At 44.1% G+C, this 18133-nt stretch overlaps 1 protein-coding gene across 2 annotated transcripts in view; it reads left to right on the forward strand.

Moving 5' to 3' along the window:
- Positions 1 to 18133, forward strand: part of CPVL (carboxypeptidase vitellogenic like) — a 102178-nt gene that overhangs the window by 47291 nt on the left and 36754 nt on the right. For both annotated transcript variants that reach the window (XM_079785675.1, XM_079785676.1), the window contains exons 8-11: positions 11959 to 12081; positions 12638 to 12769; positions 15441 to 15536; positions 17077 to 17250. In XM_079785675.1, the coding sequence (XP_079641801.1) occupies positions 11959 to 12081; positions 12638 to 12769; positions 15441 to 15536; positions 17077 to 17250 (525 nt within the window). The remainder of the gene's footprint in view (positions 1 to 11958; positions 12082 to 12637; positions 12770 to 15440; positions 15537 to 17076; positions 17251 to 18133) is intronic.

Here is an 18133-nt window from a genome sequence, read left to right on the forward strand (position 1 = left end):
GGTTCCTATGTCCTTTTGGCAGATCTCCATTAGTCTTTGAGCACGTCTGTGCTTTTGGCACAAATATATTCCTGGGATTATCTTGTGCTTTCCCTGCCCAAATCCTGAAACCAGTCATTTCTTCAAGGAATCTTGCTTCCTTTTAATAGGGAATGGTATTTAGAAACCAAGACCCAAGTACTAAGTGTGCTCATTACTACTGGGATGCAATTTCTTTTAGACTTGGTCTATGGACAGAGACAGGAAACAAAATGGTATAAAGTCATCCCATCATTCTAATTCAACGTCACAAGCTTCTTCCCTCCCCGCATCCTGTATTTGTATGCCCCTTTTTTCACTTCGAAGACCAGGGTTCCCAACAGCATCAGTGTATTTATTCTTTTGCTCAATCCTACAACGTATGCAAAATGGTTTCACAATTACTACATCAGTACCACCACAATAAGAAACCTCCAGGTTACTGTCAATATTTTTGCTGTAATTATTTTTATCATTAGATTATTATTTCACCGCAGGTTTTAAAAAAAAAGTACTATGTTTAAAGGTTATAAGAATTGATTCTCTTTTTAGGGTAATATGTCACAGTTGAATATACAGGTCCACGTGCATATATTGGTTTCAATTTTGGGATTTGCTTTTTTCTTTCATTTAAATTTAAGGTTATTTCAAAAATGTGTAGCAGCCAGTATTTTGAGACCACAAAAATTTCTAGGTGCTAGGAATATAGTTGTGAGCAAAACAGAAAAAAATACCCTAAGAGGAGAAGACAGTGATAAATAAAAAAGAAATATGCACTGTACAGTCATGCAATGACAGGTGTCATGAGGAGGAAAAAATAGGATTATGGTTACAGTAATGGAGGTGCTACTTAGGATAAAGTGGTCAGAGAAAGACTCTCTGGTAAGGAGACAATTGAGCGAGTCCCGAGTGATGTCGTAGGGTTGGCTGTAGTATCTGGAAGAAAAGCTTTCCTGGAAGGAGGAACAGCAAAGGCAAACACTCTGAGATGGGGACAGGCTTGGTGTACTCAAGGGAAAGCACAAAGCCACCGAGGAAGAAGCCAAGATGGGAAGGGCAGGCAGGTCATGTGCGGCCCTGATGCCCATGGTAGAGTTTCAGTTTCATTCTAAGTGCAATGGGAAATCATTGCAGGGTGCAGTGAAAGAGTAGTTAGAATCAAATTCAATTCAACACACGTATATTGAGTGTCTACTCTGTCAGAGGTATTGGATAAGTGTTGGAAATTTAATGTTTAACCTTTTGCACTCGGATGTCGAGTGTGACTCGACACGGTTAGCATTAGAATAAAGGAATCGAGAAAAAAGCAAGCGAGTGCAAAGGGTTAATATGACATTGACTCCATCCTATATCTGAAAGTAACAATACAGAATGAAAAGTGCAATCAGAGAAGCAGCCATAAGGACAAGTAGCACAGGAGAGTGCAAATAGCTACCTCTCAATATAAGATCATCAGGAAAGGCCAGGCAGAGGAGGCAGAAGTTAAACTGGATTTTGGAGGATGAAGAGGGGTATATTACTCTAGGCCCTTTTGCTTGCAAGTGACAGAAACCCTATTCAAGGTGGCTTAAGGCAGACTGAGTTGATGGACATCAGGAATGGCTGGATATGGGTGCTCAAACATAGTCATCGGAATCTTGTCTTTCATTCATTCTCTCTGGATCTATTCACTTGGCTTTGCACTTCACTGGTTTTATTCTCGTGTGAGTTTTTTTTACCCGTGCACTTGCCCCTCCACCCCCTCCAGAGCTCTGGTATAGCCGACCAGCTCAACTTCTCTTTCCCAATAATTCCACCCATATTCCTGAATCTCATGATCCATTTGGATCCCATGCCCATTCTAAAACTAATAACTGGCGTTGGGGGGTGGAATATCAAACTGGCCAGAGTGGAACCTGAGGCCTACCCCAAAGCCCTGGGAGGGATCATAGTGAGGCCCTCACCCTCTGAACTGCAGGCCCTGGGAGATGAGTGGTCTCCACAGGACGATCCAAGTGATGATACCTGAGGGAGGGCTGGAAGGATTCTGGGCCAGCACAAACCACAGATGTCCACTCAAAGGGACTCAACATGAAAAATAGTCTTGGTTTTCCAAAGGAATCGCTAGTTAATGGATCTGGGAGCTCCCTTCTCCTCAGCCTGCATTCTTCTAAGCCATTTGGAAAGGACATTCTGACTGCTTATTTTTTAAAGCTAATAAGCTAATGACCCCGTTGGGATTATTTGGGATCTCTACCAATAATTCCCTGCCAGTCCTTGCCTTTTAATCTGTTTCAAAGGGGCAGGAAAAGACCCTCCCATCATTCTTGGTAGCAACCTTGGAGAATGCCCAGTCTCTTCCGCCCACAGAAGAGCCATCGGCCTAGTGTGTAATCCCTTGTCTTGTAAATAATGTGGGGATGTTGTTAACGATGATGTTGAACTTCCAGCAAAGCTGCCAAATTCTGGATGGACAATTTGTCTATTTCATGTCCGCCTGGTGGTTTCCACGCATGTAATTTCCGATGTGCGTAGGAAAGGGCCATTTTATTTTTACGCGCTTTGCTGCCAGGATGGATACGTTTAAGGAAACCTGTGCCTTCCAAGTGATGCAGGAAGACGTGAGCCAGGGCAGGCAGCATGTGGGGTAGAGAGGCAGTGCCAGGCAGCATCTTCATAAGGGCTCCACGGGATACGTCAAACCTGGGGGCATGTCGCCTAGAAGGAAGACCACTAAATAAAGCCTGGATGGTTTATTGTTCTTAGAAAGCCATGTTCCTGCAGTCTGGTTTGCTCCATCTGGTCTTCTGTTTCAAGGCAGGGTGGAGAAGTGGAAGGCACTCGGTAAATAAGCAGGAGCCCTGAGAGTCACTGCTGGCCTTGCCTCTCTGGATGATTCCAAACATCTTCTTTAATGTCTGAAGCCTTCTGCTTCTCATCTTCCCATCAGAGGGTGTGTTTGTAAACTAGATCACTTCCAGGGGTAGTTTACTTTACCAGAAATCCAACTGTAGTTACCTACATGTACTCTTAAAGCATCTGTGGGCCATTGCAGTTTTAATATAATACCACCCACCCTTCCTGTCTCCACCACCACAAAAAAAAAGAAGAAAAAAAGAAGAAAAAGAAGAAGAAGATATTTCAAGAAGAGGAAATTCTTTTTCCTTCTGAACTCTTAATTTCCTCTCAGTCTTACGGAGATTGAACAATTAATGCCACTCAATTTGTAGAATCGTCCTTGGAAAATAAATAGGTAAACTTAGAGAGGGTTTTTAGCTTCTCAGTGCAAATGTCCTGGACCTAAATGTTCTTGACCTACGTGTGCTATGGATGAGGGTAGCCCGACGCTCCAAGGGTCTGGAGCAGCTGTTCTGTGCCCCAACTTTGGTGCAAGGAAGTCTGGAAGCAATAATAGTACCTACTGCATAGGGTTGTTTTTGAGCGTTTAATTAGGTAATCCTCCTCAAATATTTAGCAGAGTGACTGGCTGTGGTGAGTGCCCAACACATGATGACTATTATTACCATTCATGTTGAATTAATATATTAGGGCTCCAAAAGCAAATGGCTTAATGCGCGAGGACAGGAGCTGGGCGCTTAGAAAGCTCTTCTCACCTGGTTGGGGATGTGGCGTTGTCTCCCCTGTCATCTTGACATCATCTTTAAAAGAAGTGGTTGCTTCATCTAAGGGATGACAGTGCAGCTTAGAAGCTGACACTAGACGTTTTGGAAAGCAGATGCATCGGAAGCAACCCCAGGCCCCTCGGCGCTGCCGTGTGGACCATGGCGAGACCACGAGGCTCAGCGCGGCGAGGAAGGACGGCTTTCTCTCCGTTTCTGCCCGGAACACCAACTGGAATTAATTTGCTCTAAAGAGAGAGAAATGTGTCTGTAAATCACCCTCCTCCAGGCATGAGCAAAAAAGAACTTCAAAGAGGAGAAACAAGCTGCGTTTGATTCACATCATTAACTTGCTTTCTAAGTGTTATTCTTTCTGAGCCAGCGACTATTGGGGGAGGGGGGGTGCCTCTTGTTCTTGAGGTGCGGGCCCACTCAGCCTCCTCTCCAGGGGACGCGGGCCCAGGGAGACCTTAACCCAAAACGGCCCTGCATTGTCCTCGGAGCGTGTGGCTTTCTGTCCACCCGTGAAAGATCCAGCGCTCACGGGGGCGGCGGCAGCGCATGGACGGATGGAGCTCTTTGCAAGGCGCAGGGCGCCTGGCGGAAACTCGGGCCTCTCTTCCCATCAGCGGAAGGGGCCTCCGCTCCTCAGAAGCCGTTCTGCAGCCATGGCTAATTTCAGGGCCCAATAAAGGCAAGACTTGGAAGCTATTTAAAAATTAGTGAGCTTAATAGGATACTTTATCTTCATTTGCATGAGCGAAGTCCTGCTGGCATCGGGGAGTCTGACAACCTTGATTGAAAGCATCATGGTTCACTGGGCTGGGAGGAGCAGGAGGGGCAGGCTCCCTGTAGGCCCGAGCCATGTTTGTTTCATATAATACTGAGCATATTACATATATATATATATATGTATGTATGTATTTATTGATTTCAGAGAGAGATGGCAACATCAGTGATGAGAGAGAAACATTGATCAGCGTGGCATCCTGCACACCCCCACTGGGGACCAAGTCCACAACCCGGGCATGTGACCTGACTAGGAATTGAACCGTGACTTCCTGGTTCATAGGTTGATGCTCAACCACTGAGCCACGCTGGCCAGGCCTGAGCACATTACTTAATGAATGTTAGAGAGTGGCCTCTTCCAAGGCTGTTACTAGATGCCATGAAAATATCGGTGGTATTTCTCTCCAGCTTCCTTTCATGGCCCTTCTCTCCCTGCACTCCCCAGGCCTGGGGGCCCTCCTTCCTACATCCTGATTTCCCAGGGCTATCCCGTGCCCCACTCACTCTCAGCCTTCCTTCCCTTGGCTATATTGCGCTCAGATTCTATTTTCCAACACTTCCTTCATCTCCATCATGATTTATTGTTTCTCTCCTCCATTCTGACCTGTTATCAGCTCGCTATCCATTAGAAAGGATCTGAAAAATTAAACTTATTCCCAATAGACTTGTATTTGACTACAGCAGCGGCTGCCAACCTTTCGGACCTCACAGACCACCAGGAGTCCGCAGACCACCGGTTGGCGACCGCTGGACTAGAGTACAGAGGCTAGGCCATACAAAGATATTTGTAATGGGGAATTTCAAGCAGGGACTTACAAGTTGTGGGGTGACATCTAACGTGTGTGGGATGGGAGAACTATCCTAGCAGTGGGCCTGTCCTCATTCTATGTAGGCCTACACCATTATCCCATCAGCCCAGGCTGTGAGCATTGACTATGGTAGCTAGAAGGGGGCCCAAGGGTTCACTTGTTTTATTTGTAGGTCTTGTTTGAGGATATTTATTGAGAGTGGCTCATATGACAGGCATAATGCTAAGCACTGTTTCATGGATTACCTTGCTTAATCCTCACAGATACCTTATGAAGCTGACACTGTTATTGTCACTCTCATTTTACAGATGAGATGACTAAGGCTCAGAGAGGTTAGGTAGGCCTTACTGAGGACTCCCAGCCAGACTCCAGAGCTGGCTAAAGATTGTCGATTGTCACCCTGATTGTGGAGGTGCAATCTGGAGCCTGGGTGCTCTCTCTTCGAAACTGCACTGTCTCTGAGACCTGCCTCTTCCCATAAAACAGACCCACTTTCTGTAGAAGGGAGTCAAACATCCTTTCCATATTTTGTGCAGAATCTTTCAACCTAACACAAATGGAAAAGACGTAGCTTCTTGGATGTGCCTGTCTTTCTGGCCAAGACTTAGTTTTAATCATAAAGACTTGGCTTTGATCACAAAGTTTTATGGAGTAAATGGAAGTTTCAAGTGATGTAAAGGCTTGACGTCCTCGGAATGCAATTATTTCCAAAAGCTTGGAACTTGCTGAATTTTATTAGATAACATTCAAGCTGCTTTAACTCTGAAGCTCACGACAAATGTCTCTTTTCAGTTATGTTCATCTGACTTGCCAATATTTTCGTTTAGAATTGAGAATGGGTTGGTGACTAATGCATTTAATATTAGAAAAGTTAAACTTTAAGCTGCAACCTGAAACACTGAACAGGGACGTATGGAACTGTTTGCAAATTAGGCCTGAGGCTTTTGGATGGCATATCTGAGTGGAATCAGTGCATGTTTACTGATTCCTTAGTTCCATGGAAAAGAAGATGAGTAAATGGGAAGTCATTATAAGCTTTGTTTGAGGTGACCCCCCATGCTGCCACACGGATAGTGCCTGATTAGATGGTGGGGACAGGAAATGCTAAGTTTTATCTATTATGCAGCTTCAACCTTCTGATTTTATCTGTGGTTAGCAAACAAAGGCCTCAATTTGTTGACCGTGGCCTGATGTTCATACTCTTTGTTTAAAAGTCAAATTATCTGTAGTCTCTTTAAACATAAGGATTTATTCATCTGGTTCGGTCACCTGGCTGCAAGCTGGGTTTCTGCAAAATCGACACAAGATCACTTGCAGGGGAAGGGGAGGGCAGGTGCATCTTTTTCACCTATGCTTGTTGTCATTGATGGAATTTTTTTTAAGAAGCATCCTCTTGCCCAGCCAGTGTTGCTCAGTGGTTGAACCTTGACCTATGAACCAGGAGGTCACTGTTCAATTCCCTGGTCAGGGCACATGCCTGGGGTTGTGGGCTGGATCCCCAGTGGGGGACATGTAGGAGGCAGCCAATCAATGATTCTCTCATCATTGATATTTCTATCTCTCCCTTCCTCTCTGAAATCAATTAAAAAAGAAAAAATAATGAAAAGAAGTATCCTCTCAATATGAAATAAGAATATATCATTTGGAAGGCAGCACATCTTTTTGCATAAATTTATGTAGCTAAAAGTTGGATACAGATCCAAATGTTTTTCTTATGCCTACTCCTATAGATTCTGAGCTCCTTTTCAAGCTCATGTTCCAGAGCAATAGATGTTTAGATAAAGTCATATTCTTGTTAGAAGCCATATTTTTTCTTTTAATTGCAGCAGTGTGGTCATGAAATTGGATGACGCATGGTCTAGAAATGTCTAGGAAGTTGTAGAGATTACCACAATACTGAAGTTTCAGCTTTCCCCATTCATTAATTTTCTGAAGTGGCCCTTTTAAGGCCACACCTCTTCTCTCCTCAGAGAAAATAATGGTCCCATGACATTAGATTCTACCCCAAGGCTGGATGAAGTCAAGGTCGCCCTTGCTTAATCCTGTCCTCTTGGCCGCTGCTTCCTGTGTTACTCCATTAGGTTTTGTGGTTTGCAATCTGTGTATAAAATTCTCTTCAAGGCATATTCCCTTATTCCCTCTGATCGCCCCCATGAGTGGGGGTGGCTCCACCGTAGTCTGTGTTTGGGGAGAGCTAGAGGACACGGCACTGGTGTGACTCTCCCCAGAAGGGCAGCCCACCTTGTCTCCTACGGGGACATGGAGAAGTTATCATCCCCAAGGGGTTTCTTCAAAGAGACTTTCATTTCAGCTGGAGTGCCTGGGGTGTGGGGGTGGAACAGGCAGAAGGGTGTAGAATGACCCTGACCTTCCTCAACATACCAGGGCTGAGGTTGACAACTCCCCCTTTTCCACTGGCCAAGCAGAGGGTAGGAGTTAGGGGCTGTGTACAGTGACACTGTGTGTGTCCGGGTTGAGGTGTGTCTCATTTCAAAGGCCATTGCTCATTATCACCCATAAAGTTGCATGCTTCACCATAAAATGCATACTTAGAAGCAAGGCAGAGAATGAAAATGTATTAACTGCATTTTTTTTTTTTTTTACAACTGAACTTGAGTAAGAAATGTAGACCACTGAGAGAAGCTTAAACAATAGTAACTGCTAACACATGTGAAGTTTCTGTAAGAGGACATTGTTTCCATTATAGTATTATTCTCTGACACGATTTTTTCTTTCTTCAGGAGGAGCTGATTAAAGCTTGATTTTAGATATGATATCTTTTTTCCTCCCTTAAAAGTCACGGGGTGCAGGGATAGTGTAAGTCTGCTACGAATATTGTTGAAACATGTAAGAAGGGAGAGATTCAGACGGAATACACAGTTACAAGTTTTTTTAAAGTCCAATTTCATTGTGCTTTTACACATCTGGATAATTAACCAAGCATTACATTCTCCCCAGACTATTTTTACAAGTACAATGTGCTCTTAATGTGATTTCCATTAGGCTGTTCCAAACATCATTTAAGAACTCAGAAAGATCGCAGACCAAGATTCAAAACCACTGCTCCCCGGTGCTATGGAGACCTTGTTCTCTCCTGGGGGACATAAAAGACAGAGCTGAATGCTGAGATCCTTCTGATGTAACAAGGAAGACTGGAGGCTCACTGCTGCTTTAAGTTCCAGCAAATATCAGCAGATGCAGACACACCCCAGTACCTCTGGTCCTTGTCAAGAACTAACTGTGCTGGGAATCACACCTTGAGATGTCTTTCAATATTAGAAAGGAATCTGAAGGGCAGACGAAGATCCTGATGTGTTGATGGCCAACCTCCTTTGAATTATTGTGTCAAATACATATGTTTCTGTGGCTGAGTTCCCCATCGGAAGGTCACTGCTGAGTTCTAAACTAATACGTGCCCAGATACTTTCTGGTCTTGCCTTTCTGCGTTCCTGTTATCATCACTTTGATGCTGTTCTGAGCCTTTATGAGGCCAGGGCCTAACCCAGTGGTGGGAGGTTAGTGTGAATTCACAGACTTCAGGAGCCCCCGTGGCCAGCTGCTGCCCACATTGGTGAACGCCAGTGCGAGATCAGAGAAACCGCAGGGCCGGTCGCTGTGCCGGTTTGTTGCCTTTGTCCTTGTTAACAGGCAGAACTCGGAACAAAAGAAGCAAGAGTTCATAAAATTACAGGATCCCAAGTACAAGTCCTGAGGGGCTGTTTAGCCCACCTCTGATCCAGCAGACAGCCACACCTAAGTTCTTCCTCCCAAATAAAGGGTTCTATTCTATTTAAAACATATATATATATATATATACAGAAAAGGGAACACTGGGCAAAATAAAACAGGATTTATGGTCTGGTTGCCTTGTTGTGGGCCCGTGGTGATCAGAGAATCATTAAATTGAGAAATAAATAATTGAGGAAGAATAAACAAGTCTTATCTTGCAAAAAAAATAAATAAAAAGAAGAAACATGTGTCAACAGTAGAGCCAAAATAATTGCAATTTCCCTATACTGTTTCAGTCTGTTTTCCATAAAACGATCCTGTAATTGTCTTCTGTGTGACAGCCGGAGTCACTCAGCCAGTGGGATGATGAATGGGGACCGCAGTGAAGGATTTGTCACACTGACACGGGCAGGGAAGTGTGTGATAGTCATTAGGAAGGAAAAACGAGGTAAACACCATCATGGTTAGGTTAGCAAATGTGACTGAACATTGAGGAATCTGTTTTAGGTGTTGTGACAGAACTACCCACCTCACTTCTCGTTTTCCAGAGGTGGCCAGCTGAGCAGGCATGTTGTAGATAAACCCAAGGTAGAGCCCCCACTTGGGGGACCAGAGACCCATAATCTATTCCAGGTCTATTGACGGGAAGACGATTTGATGGGAGAAATGGGGGCCGTGGAGGCAGCCAAGCCTGGATAGAATTCCAGCCAGGCATGTGACGGCAATGCACAGGCCCTTGTTTCCATCATTTTAAAATATAGGAAGATAAGGTTAACCTCATTTAGCTTAAATTAAAGTAAGTGGAAAAGCCTAGTTTTGAATAGATGCTCAGAAATTGAGTGGGTGTTTGTTCTTAATTTCCTGCCTGGATTTATCCCAGATACTCATGATGGTCACAAGGCGGGAGGTGCCCTAAGAATCTGGCTGCTTTAGCCTACGTTTGTCATCACTACCTGATTAGCAGTTAAAATTCATACCCTTCCATCTCAGAAGGAGAGGTGTTTTATTGCCATGTTTTATAATGAGACAGCAGTCAACCCCTCTGAGCCTCAGTGTCCACATTTTGCAATGGGAACAGCCTATCTCCAGCATATGATCATGGCCTGAAATAAAGGAGAGCTCCCCGTCTTTGAACTACCGGCCCCCGGAGAGCCTTGGAAATGTTGTGAAGGGTCTGTAGACTCAGATGCACCCACATAATGCCTCTAGTCTACTTTGAACATATGTGCATTGCTGTTCTTCAAATGCATTAGGTTAATTTAAGATTCATTCAACAACTGCTTACTGAGCACTAACAAATAAACAGCATCAGGCAGAAGCAAGGAGACCAATATCCTTTTAGTCTGGGTGGGGAATAACAATTCAAGATAAATAAGTAAAAGAGTGTTAGCAAGTGATAAGGAATAAGATCAAAAAGGAGAGAAGGGGACTAGAAAATGTAAAAAAAAAAAAAAGGTGTGACAATTTCATATACACACACACATACACACACAGATATATTGATTTCAGAGAGGAAGGGAGAATGAGAGAGAGAGAAACATCAATGATGAGAGAGAATCATCAATCAGCTGTCTTCTGCATGACCCCTTCTGGGATCGAGCCCAGCCCCAGCATGTGCTGTGATCTGAAATCGAACCATGACCTCCTGGTTCATAGCTTGATGCTCAACCACTGAGCCACACTGGCCAGGCAAAAAGGAGGTGTGGCAATTTTAGATAGGGTGGCCAGGGACGGCATCCCTTAGAAGGCCTCACTGAGGAAGTGAGGGAGTTAAGCGTGTGGATATATCTGGGAGACCATTCCTGGTGGCGGGAACTGCTGCTGCAAAGGCCACGGGGGAGGAGCAGTGAGCATCACAGTGATGCCTGTGGTCCCACACGGGCTGGAGAGGAATGAGCAAGAGGGTGGAGGGGATCATGCTAGTGAAATGACCAGATCACGTCAGCCCTTATGTCTCAGGAAAAACCCTTTGCTCTTCCTCTGAGGGAAGTGGGAAGTCCTTGGGTTTGAGCAGAGGCGTGGCATGATCTGCTTTATCCAGACCCCTGCCCTGACAGTAGCCTGGACAAGGGGAAGGGTGAAAGCAGGGGCCAGTTAGGAGGCTACTGCAACAGTCCAGGTGAGAGGTGGTCTGCCTGGAACAAAGCGGTGAAGTGGGGGTGTGAGAAGACATGTCAATGATAGCCTTTCGTGGGGTATCAGAGAGCTTTAGAATGGCACCCGTTTTTGGCCTAAGCAGTGAGAAGGTCAGAGTTAATGTGAATGGAAAGGGAGGCTGCAAGGAGGGCTTGGGATGGAGCTGCATTTTGAACAGATAAAGTTTAATATTAAACATGTAAGTGGAAAAGTCAATAAGGCGACGTTTGGAAAAAATACAAGTTGGTTTTTAAACTATTACTGAACTCATAGTAGCCTTTTCAGCATACTCTTAAGAGCAGTATTATTATTATGTTTGTGTCCACAAAATGTTTTGAAACTGAAAAAGAACCTTATACTGGAAAAGGTTGGATGTAGAGGTGCGTTCAAGGGACAATTTTAGTGGCCAATAAGTAGTATTTCCCTTTTCCTCTTCCTTTAGCACATGCTGATGTCAAAACTTGTGTCATTATACAGATGTTGAGATCTTAATTCTGGCCTAGAGATTTTTTTAAAAAAAATAAACCTTTTAATGGAACTTTCTGGTAAGAAAAGCCCTATGGAGCAGAGTTGTGTTCACTGGTCCATTTTTCTTTACTGTTTTGGAAGGAGATGAAAGTGCTCACTTATTCCATGTCCATGCATTATTTTTGTGTGCTCCTAACCTGGGACGTGCGTGTCACTGGGTGCCACTTGGGATGACAAAAAGGAGCAAGAGACAGCGCTCTCAGCTATCGTGGAATTTGCAATGTGAGGCTAAGAAAGTCTCGGTATGGCTCAGGTGGAGATACTGCTGTGATTGTTACTGAATGAGCTTAAACGCATAATTTTGTCAGCATACATTTCTGATGGTTCATTTTAGCATCTGCCCTTCTCAGTCTTACGCAGGCAAGTATGTGCCGGCCATCGCACACTATATCCACACGCTCAACCCCATCCTGTCGGTGAAGATCAACCTGAAAGGAATCGCTATTGGAGACGCATATTCCGATCCTGAATCAGTAAGTGTCTCCTTTTCCTTTCCGTTTTGTTCCTTAAGGAGAACAAACTCCCTTTAATTTGATGGAGGCTCCTCTTACCTTGGAAATCAAACCTGATAAAGAGAAATACTGTTGTGCAGTTGATGCCTAATAATTTCAATCCTCTAAATTTCCCCAAATGTTTTAAGGTGTAGGGGTGTGTGTGTGTGTGTGTGTGGTGTGTGTTTGTGTGTATATGTGTTGCATGTATATGTTTGTGTGTTATGTGGTGTGTGTTTGTAAAGTTGTGTATATGTTGTGTGTTATGTATTTGTGTATTGTGTGGGCATGATTGTGTGTGTTTGTACAGCATGTGTATGTGTGTGTTGTATGTTTGTATATGTTTGATGTGTGGTATGTGTTTGTATTTGTACTGTGTGTTGTGTGGTATGTGGGTGTGTGTGTGTGTATAATTGTCTGGCTTGGCTAATTCCAGCCCGAGATGGACCAATTACAAAGGGCTATTTCACCAAGCACATGGGCTTCCCTAACTTCTTCCCCGCCCTGTGGCTCTTGTGTTTGTCTCTTTTCTCCTCAGATCATAGGGGGCTATGCATCATTCCTGTACCAGATTGGCTTGTTGGATGAGAGGCAGAGAAAGTACTTCCAGAAGCTGAGTGAGAAGTGCGTGAGATACATCAAGGAGGAGGAGTGGTTCCAAGCCTTTGAAGTGAGTCCTGGGGCCCACGTGGCCCGGAGCAATGAGAACCATCTGAGGGGTCCCGGAAGTACCACGTGCTCAGGCTGTTTGTTGTTGTTAGAGAAGGTGTATCTGTTACGCCATCCAAGCTCAGGAGGGAGACAGTGGACTCCTAATGAAGAGAAGGATGGTGTGGGCTTCTTTGAGTTTCCTGTGGCCCTATGTTCCACCTGAGACCGTGTCTTTCTTTTGTTGACTGTCCTGACTTCTTTAAACACCGCGTGGCCCTGAAGGCACGCCCTGGGTGAGGAATGGAGGCAGGCAGCCTGGAAAGCGGACCATGTGCTTCCACATCTGCTCTGAACCCTCTGACCCCCTGATAGCCACACACAGGGTTTCAGCCCAAGAAGTGACCAGCGTGTGTGACATATGTCACGTGTTCCTGTGTGCCAGGGACCAAGATGATAAAGTATAGTCATTGGAGACTTTTACCAAGAGCCTTTGGTACTTGTAAACATTGGCACATTGCCCCCCTACTATTGAAATTGAGAATCAAATAATGTGGTTATATTCTTCACCCTTGTTGTCATTTAAAATGTTAGACTATACGAAATATTAGGATACGGGAGGTTGGGATTGGTTTTGTTGTTTGCCAGTGCAGACGGAGATGAAGCTTAAGCAGTCTTTCTCAGGGGTTTTGCCACCTTTAGGACGGAGCCATCATGTCAATGAGGCCAGGTTCAGTTTTGAGGACTTGAACCTTTGTTATCGGAAGCTATTGGTGATGTTTAGCTAAGTGCACTGTTGTTGTTAATACCGAGGCCTGCTATTAATAGTCTCCTAGGTGCTGCAGGTCAGCTGGTTCAGATCAAAGCAGGAGGCAGACACACTTAGGGAGAAGGGCAGGAACATGAAGTTATGCTCCAGTCTGCACGTGGGTGCCAGGGCACTACCTGAAACCCCCAGGCGGTGCCTGCCCCTGCCAGGAATTCCGATCGCAGCCAGCTGTGCAGCTGGAGGGGGCACAGGAAGTCCCGAGCAGGATGCCAGCCGGCTCCCCTTTCTCTGTATCAGGACACCTGCCGTGCCTGCGGAATGTGGTTCAGAATTTCTTGTGCGATTTTAAGTATGAAGGAAGAGGGAGCTTCATGGGGACATGTAGGATCATTCTTCAATTCACAACAACAGTATTTTCTTGTTTTAAAATTCTCATCTGAGGAGATTTTTTTCCATTGATTTGTGTGTGTGTGTGAGAGAGAGAGAGAGAGAGAGAGAGAGAGAGAGAGAGAGACATCCATTGGTTGCCTCCCACTTACACTCCGACCCAGGCCAGGGATCAAACTTGCAACAAGTACACGCCCTTGACTGGGAATGAAACCCTGGACCCTGCCGTGTGTGGGCCAACCCTCTAACCACTGGGCACACGGGCCAGGGCCACAATGACAGAATTTTCAAGGCTGGTTTTGGGCTATCAGCTGTGCTAGCACAAAAAGGACTAAACCTTTAGAATTTAGAATTCCTATCAAAGTTTACATCATGGGAGACCGATCTGCAGGTGAGACATTTGATGTGTTTTTGGCGAAGCATACAGGGATTAAGCAGTGTCAAGAGCAAGAATATTTCATAGGCCCAAAGGGATAAAGTAGGCAGAAAGACGCTTGTTGTACGTGAAGTGAACTAGCAGTTATGGAATCCAGTGACCCTGTTTAAAAGTTCAAGTATTTTGTATATCCAGAGATAATGAGGAGATGGTGCATGAGGTTAAGTAGCGTCGCTCCCATCCCAGATTCATCAGGAAACAAAGAAAACACCCCAAACCCTGGGAGGTATGCAGTGTCTCTCTGGCCACTGGTCCAATATCTTGAGTGAAGAATTAAAACATAAAGACTGTTGCTTTTTCAAGGGAAATAGATAAAATGATACTTAGGAAAGTCCGAAAGTAGTGGTCAAATGTGTTTCAACATCGGTAACAGAAACTGCAAGAAATCCCGAAACCCAAGAGGAAAGCGCTGTCAGCATCGCAGGCCTAAATAACGAAGCCCGTTTGATGCTTTGGTCCTTTACAACGATTCCGTTCATCAGAGCTGGAGGGGAGGTCGGAGGGCATCTCTCCTCACACACACGCACACACCACGTTCACCGATGAGGATGCTGAGGCCCGGAGGGTGCAATCGATTGCCCAAAGCCACATGACAGATTGTGGGAGGTCTGGGGCTAGAATTGCCTCCCCTCCCCAATTCCCACCCAGGACTTCTCCCGTGGTAATTTTCCTGCTTTCTAGAAAAATCCTGGGGCATCCCAATGATTCTGCAAGATGTGCATGGGCCATCACTGGCCCTGAATTGTCTTTCTCACATGACAATGTTCTCTTGGGGAAACAGTTTTGATTAGAAACTGGACCTCACAGGTCTTGACCACCAACCTGAGTGGTTTGACTGCAAATGATTTTGACTCCTTTCAAAATCAAATCCGTTCTGGAATATAAGCTCCACAAGGGAGGACTTTGGGTCTGTCCTGATCGCCACTGTTTCCCCAATGTCTAGGACAGTGTCTAGCCCAGAGGAGATGGGCAATAAGTGGTTGTGGAATGAAACAGTGCACAAGTGAAAAAGCCATTGAATAAAAGAAATGACAAATGCCTGTATATTTTTTCCCACCCTGATGTGGTTCTTCCTTCTTTCTCCCCTCTCTTCTGATCTAGGTGATGGATAAACTACTAGATGGTGACTTAACAGACCCTTCTTACTTCCAGAATGTTACAGGATGTTCTAACTACTATAACATTTTACAGTGCACGGTAATGGCATTTAAAAATACCACGATAGTGTTTGCTTAAAACCTTTGGCAAAATCAAACTTTTTAAAAAGAATTTTGGAAATATTATAGTTGACTTTATACTAGACAAATATGCCCAAACTGTATTGCATTATTGGGTCTACTAATCTATAGGATTCCCTCCCCCCAATGTTGTAAACATTATAATCTGACCATTGAGACTGTGTGATATTCCAGATAATTCAGAACAATCTCTGATTAACACAATCCTCTCTCCCACCCCCAATGACCCCAAAGAGCTTGTTATACGGAAGTTCTTTTGTGACGGACAGAGGCTGGGACTGCAGTTCTGGGCAGCATGTCCCTGAGTTCCAAGCCTGCAGTGAGTTTTTGGAAATGCCCACATTATTTGTTCTGTACTTAAGACAGTTTGGATAACCAAAACTGCCAAAGCCTTTATGAAAATATTTGCTTTGCCTTACTTAAGATGTTTCTTGCATTTAATACAGACCTCACTTTGAGCCCTCTGGAGTATTTCTCAAAGTATTCAAGTAGTTTCTTTCATTAAAGTAGGCCAAAGTTGATGCCTTTTGGGTAGAATTAATCAAATAAGACAAAGTGAGCCAAAGTGGGGATTTGGGTAGTATATTCTTTGTCTAGTGTATATAGCAATGCATTCTGTCTGTAAAATTGCCTTATTCATGAACTACTTTGTAAATAAAATATAAAGCTAACATCAATGGAATTTTCCAGCTTTGTGGTTTTAGATTTTATCCAGAGAAAAACATACGGTATCAAAAGAGAAATAAAACTTTTAATTTGATTTTTTCAAAGTAATAATTCACAGTTAGCAAAAACTGTTGATGATGCACAAAATTGTTTATCTCAAACTCTGACAGTTTTTTATCCTTTTGTAACTTTTTAAAACAGCTTGGAGTCCTTTTTATTTTAGTATAATGGATATCAGAGACTTGTACACAGTATTGTTTTAAAACTAAGGCTCATGGATAACTTCTTTAGTGTTATGTGCCTCACAAAGTATATCATCTGTTTTTACACTCTGTATGTACCCCTTAAATTATGGCCAGCCGATTATTCGGTGTGTGTGGCTTTAGCAAAGGGGACATGGGAAAGGAATCCTCAGCTTGTGACCCTCTTGCCGTCACCCTGGGCCCATGTGTTCCTTTGATCTTCTTCCCATAGGTCCTCCAGCAAGGAGCAAATTAATTCGGATAATCTCACCTCTTCCATTTCCCTGTATTTCCCTCCAATGGGATTGTTCATTAGAGTCACAGATTGCAAAAGATGCATTTCCATAAAGGAAAATCCAGCATTTACAAAGTTGGTATTGTTTCCAAGAGTATCATTAGATCGTCCAGATTTGTTGTTAGTGAAATTTAAATTAACTCAAAACCCCCAAGTTAAAATTTTCAGGGTGGAAGCAGGTGAATAGTCATGTCTTGTCTTGTTCCTTGCGGTGTAGGTGATGAGAAATGTGAAGCTTTGACCAAATGTGGGCTGTTCATGTTCCCTAATATCTTTCGGGTGCCTCCTTCTGACAGGAACCCGAGGACCAAAGTTACTATGGGCAATTCTTGTCCCTCTCAGAAGTGAGACGAGCCATCCACGTGGGGAACCGGACTTTTCATGATGGATCCAAAGTTGAAAAGTACTTGCGGGAAGACACGGTGAAGTCAGTTAAGCCATGGTTAACGGAAATCATGAATAACTACAAGGTGAGAAAGTTACTTCAGTTACTATTTTAGGAACTTTTCGGACTGCCCAGAGCAGAGGGGACTTTCTTGGATTTGTCATTTGACTCCTGCCATTTTCCTTCTTTACTTTTATGATGTTTTACAGATATAAATAACAACCCCTTCACGGTTTGATTTCTTTCAATGAAAAGTTTTGTGGTTTCTTCCTTCTAATTAATCACATACCCTGATAGTTCCTAATGTGAAATTCTCCTTGGCACATGCCACCTCTCATCATTTCCTGAGAAAATGAGTCATCGCAGAGCTAAAAGGATGAGCCAATTTTTGCTTATTGTTTGCTGTGTAATATTAATCCCAGTGAAGTCAGGGGTAAATGGAATCAACTGATTACTCCAAAAATGCATGCTGCCTAATAACTGAATTAATTCATGTTGCTCAAAAGGCAGTTTTCTTTTTTTGTAGCCACATGAAGCCAAACACTGGTAGGCTGTCAGGTTGGAACAATGAGTGAGAAAGGGTTTCTGTTCGGAGGTGTGGAAAGCCTACCACTATGTTATCTGATTGAGATGTTTTGCCTGATTTGCTGCTGGAGGTACCAAAGGAAAGTGAAATTGTGGAAAGGAAGCCCGGGGGGTTCAGGAAAGGAGCCGTGGACTCTAGGACTCTCACCAAAAGGGTGGACACCATGAGCAAGTGCCATAGGGAGAGTCATCCTGTGTATCCCCTCCCCCTTCTCTTCTCAGTTCTGATCCTCCAGGGCTGCTGTCATCTGTCCTGGGCATGGTCTGTGGGGCATCTGTGCAGGATGAGTGTGCTTACATGATAGAGGAGATCACCAATGAGGCAGTCCACTTCCTCTCTATTTCCTGGCAGAAGCAAGAATAATCCTATATAATAAAAAGCT

This window comes from Cnephaeus nilssonii, assembly GCF_951640355.1.
Source record: "Cnephaeus nilssonii genome assembly, chromosome: 12".
NCBI lineage: Eukaryota > Metazoa > Chordata > Mammalia > Chiroptera > Vespertilionidae > Cnephaeus > Cnephaeus nilssonii.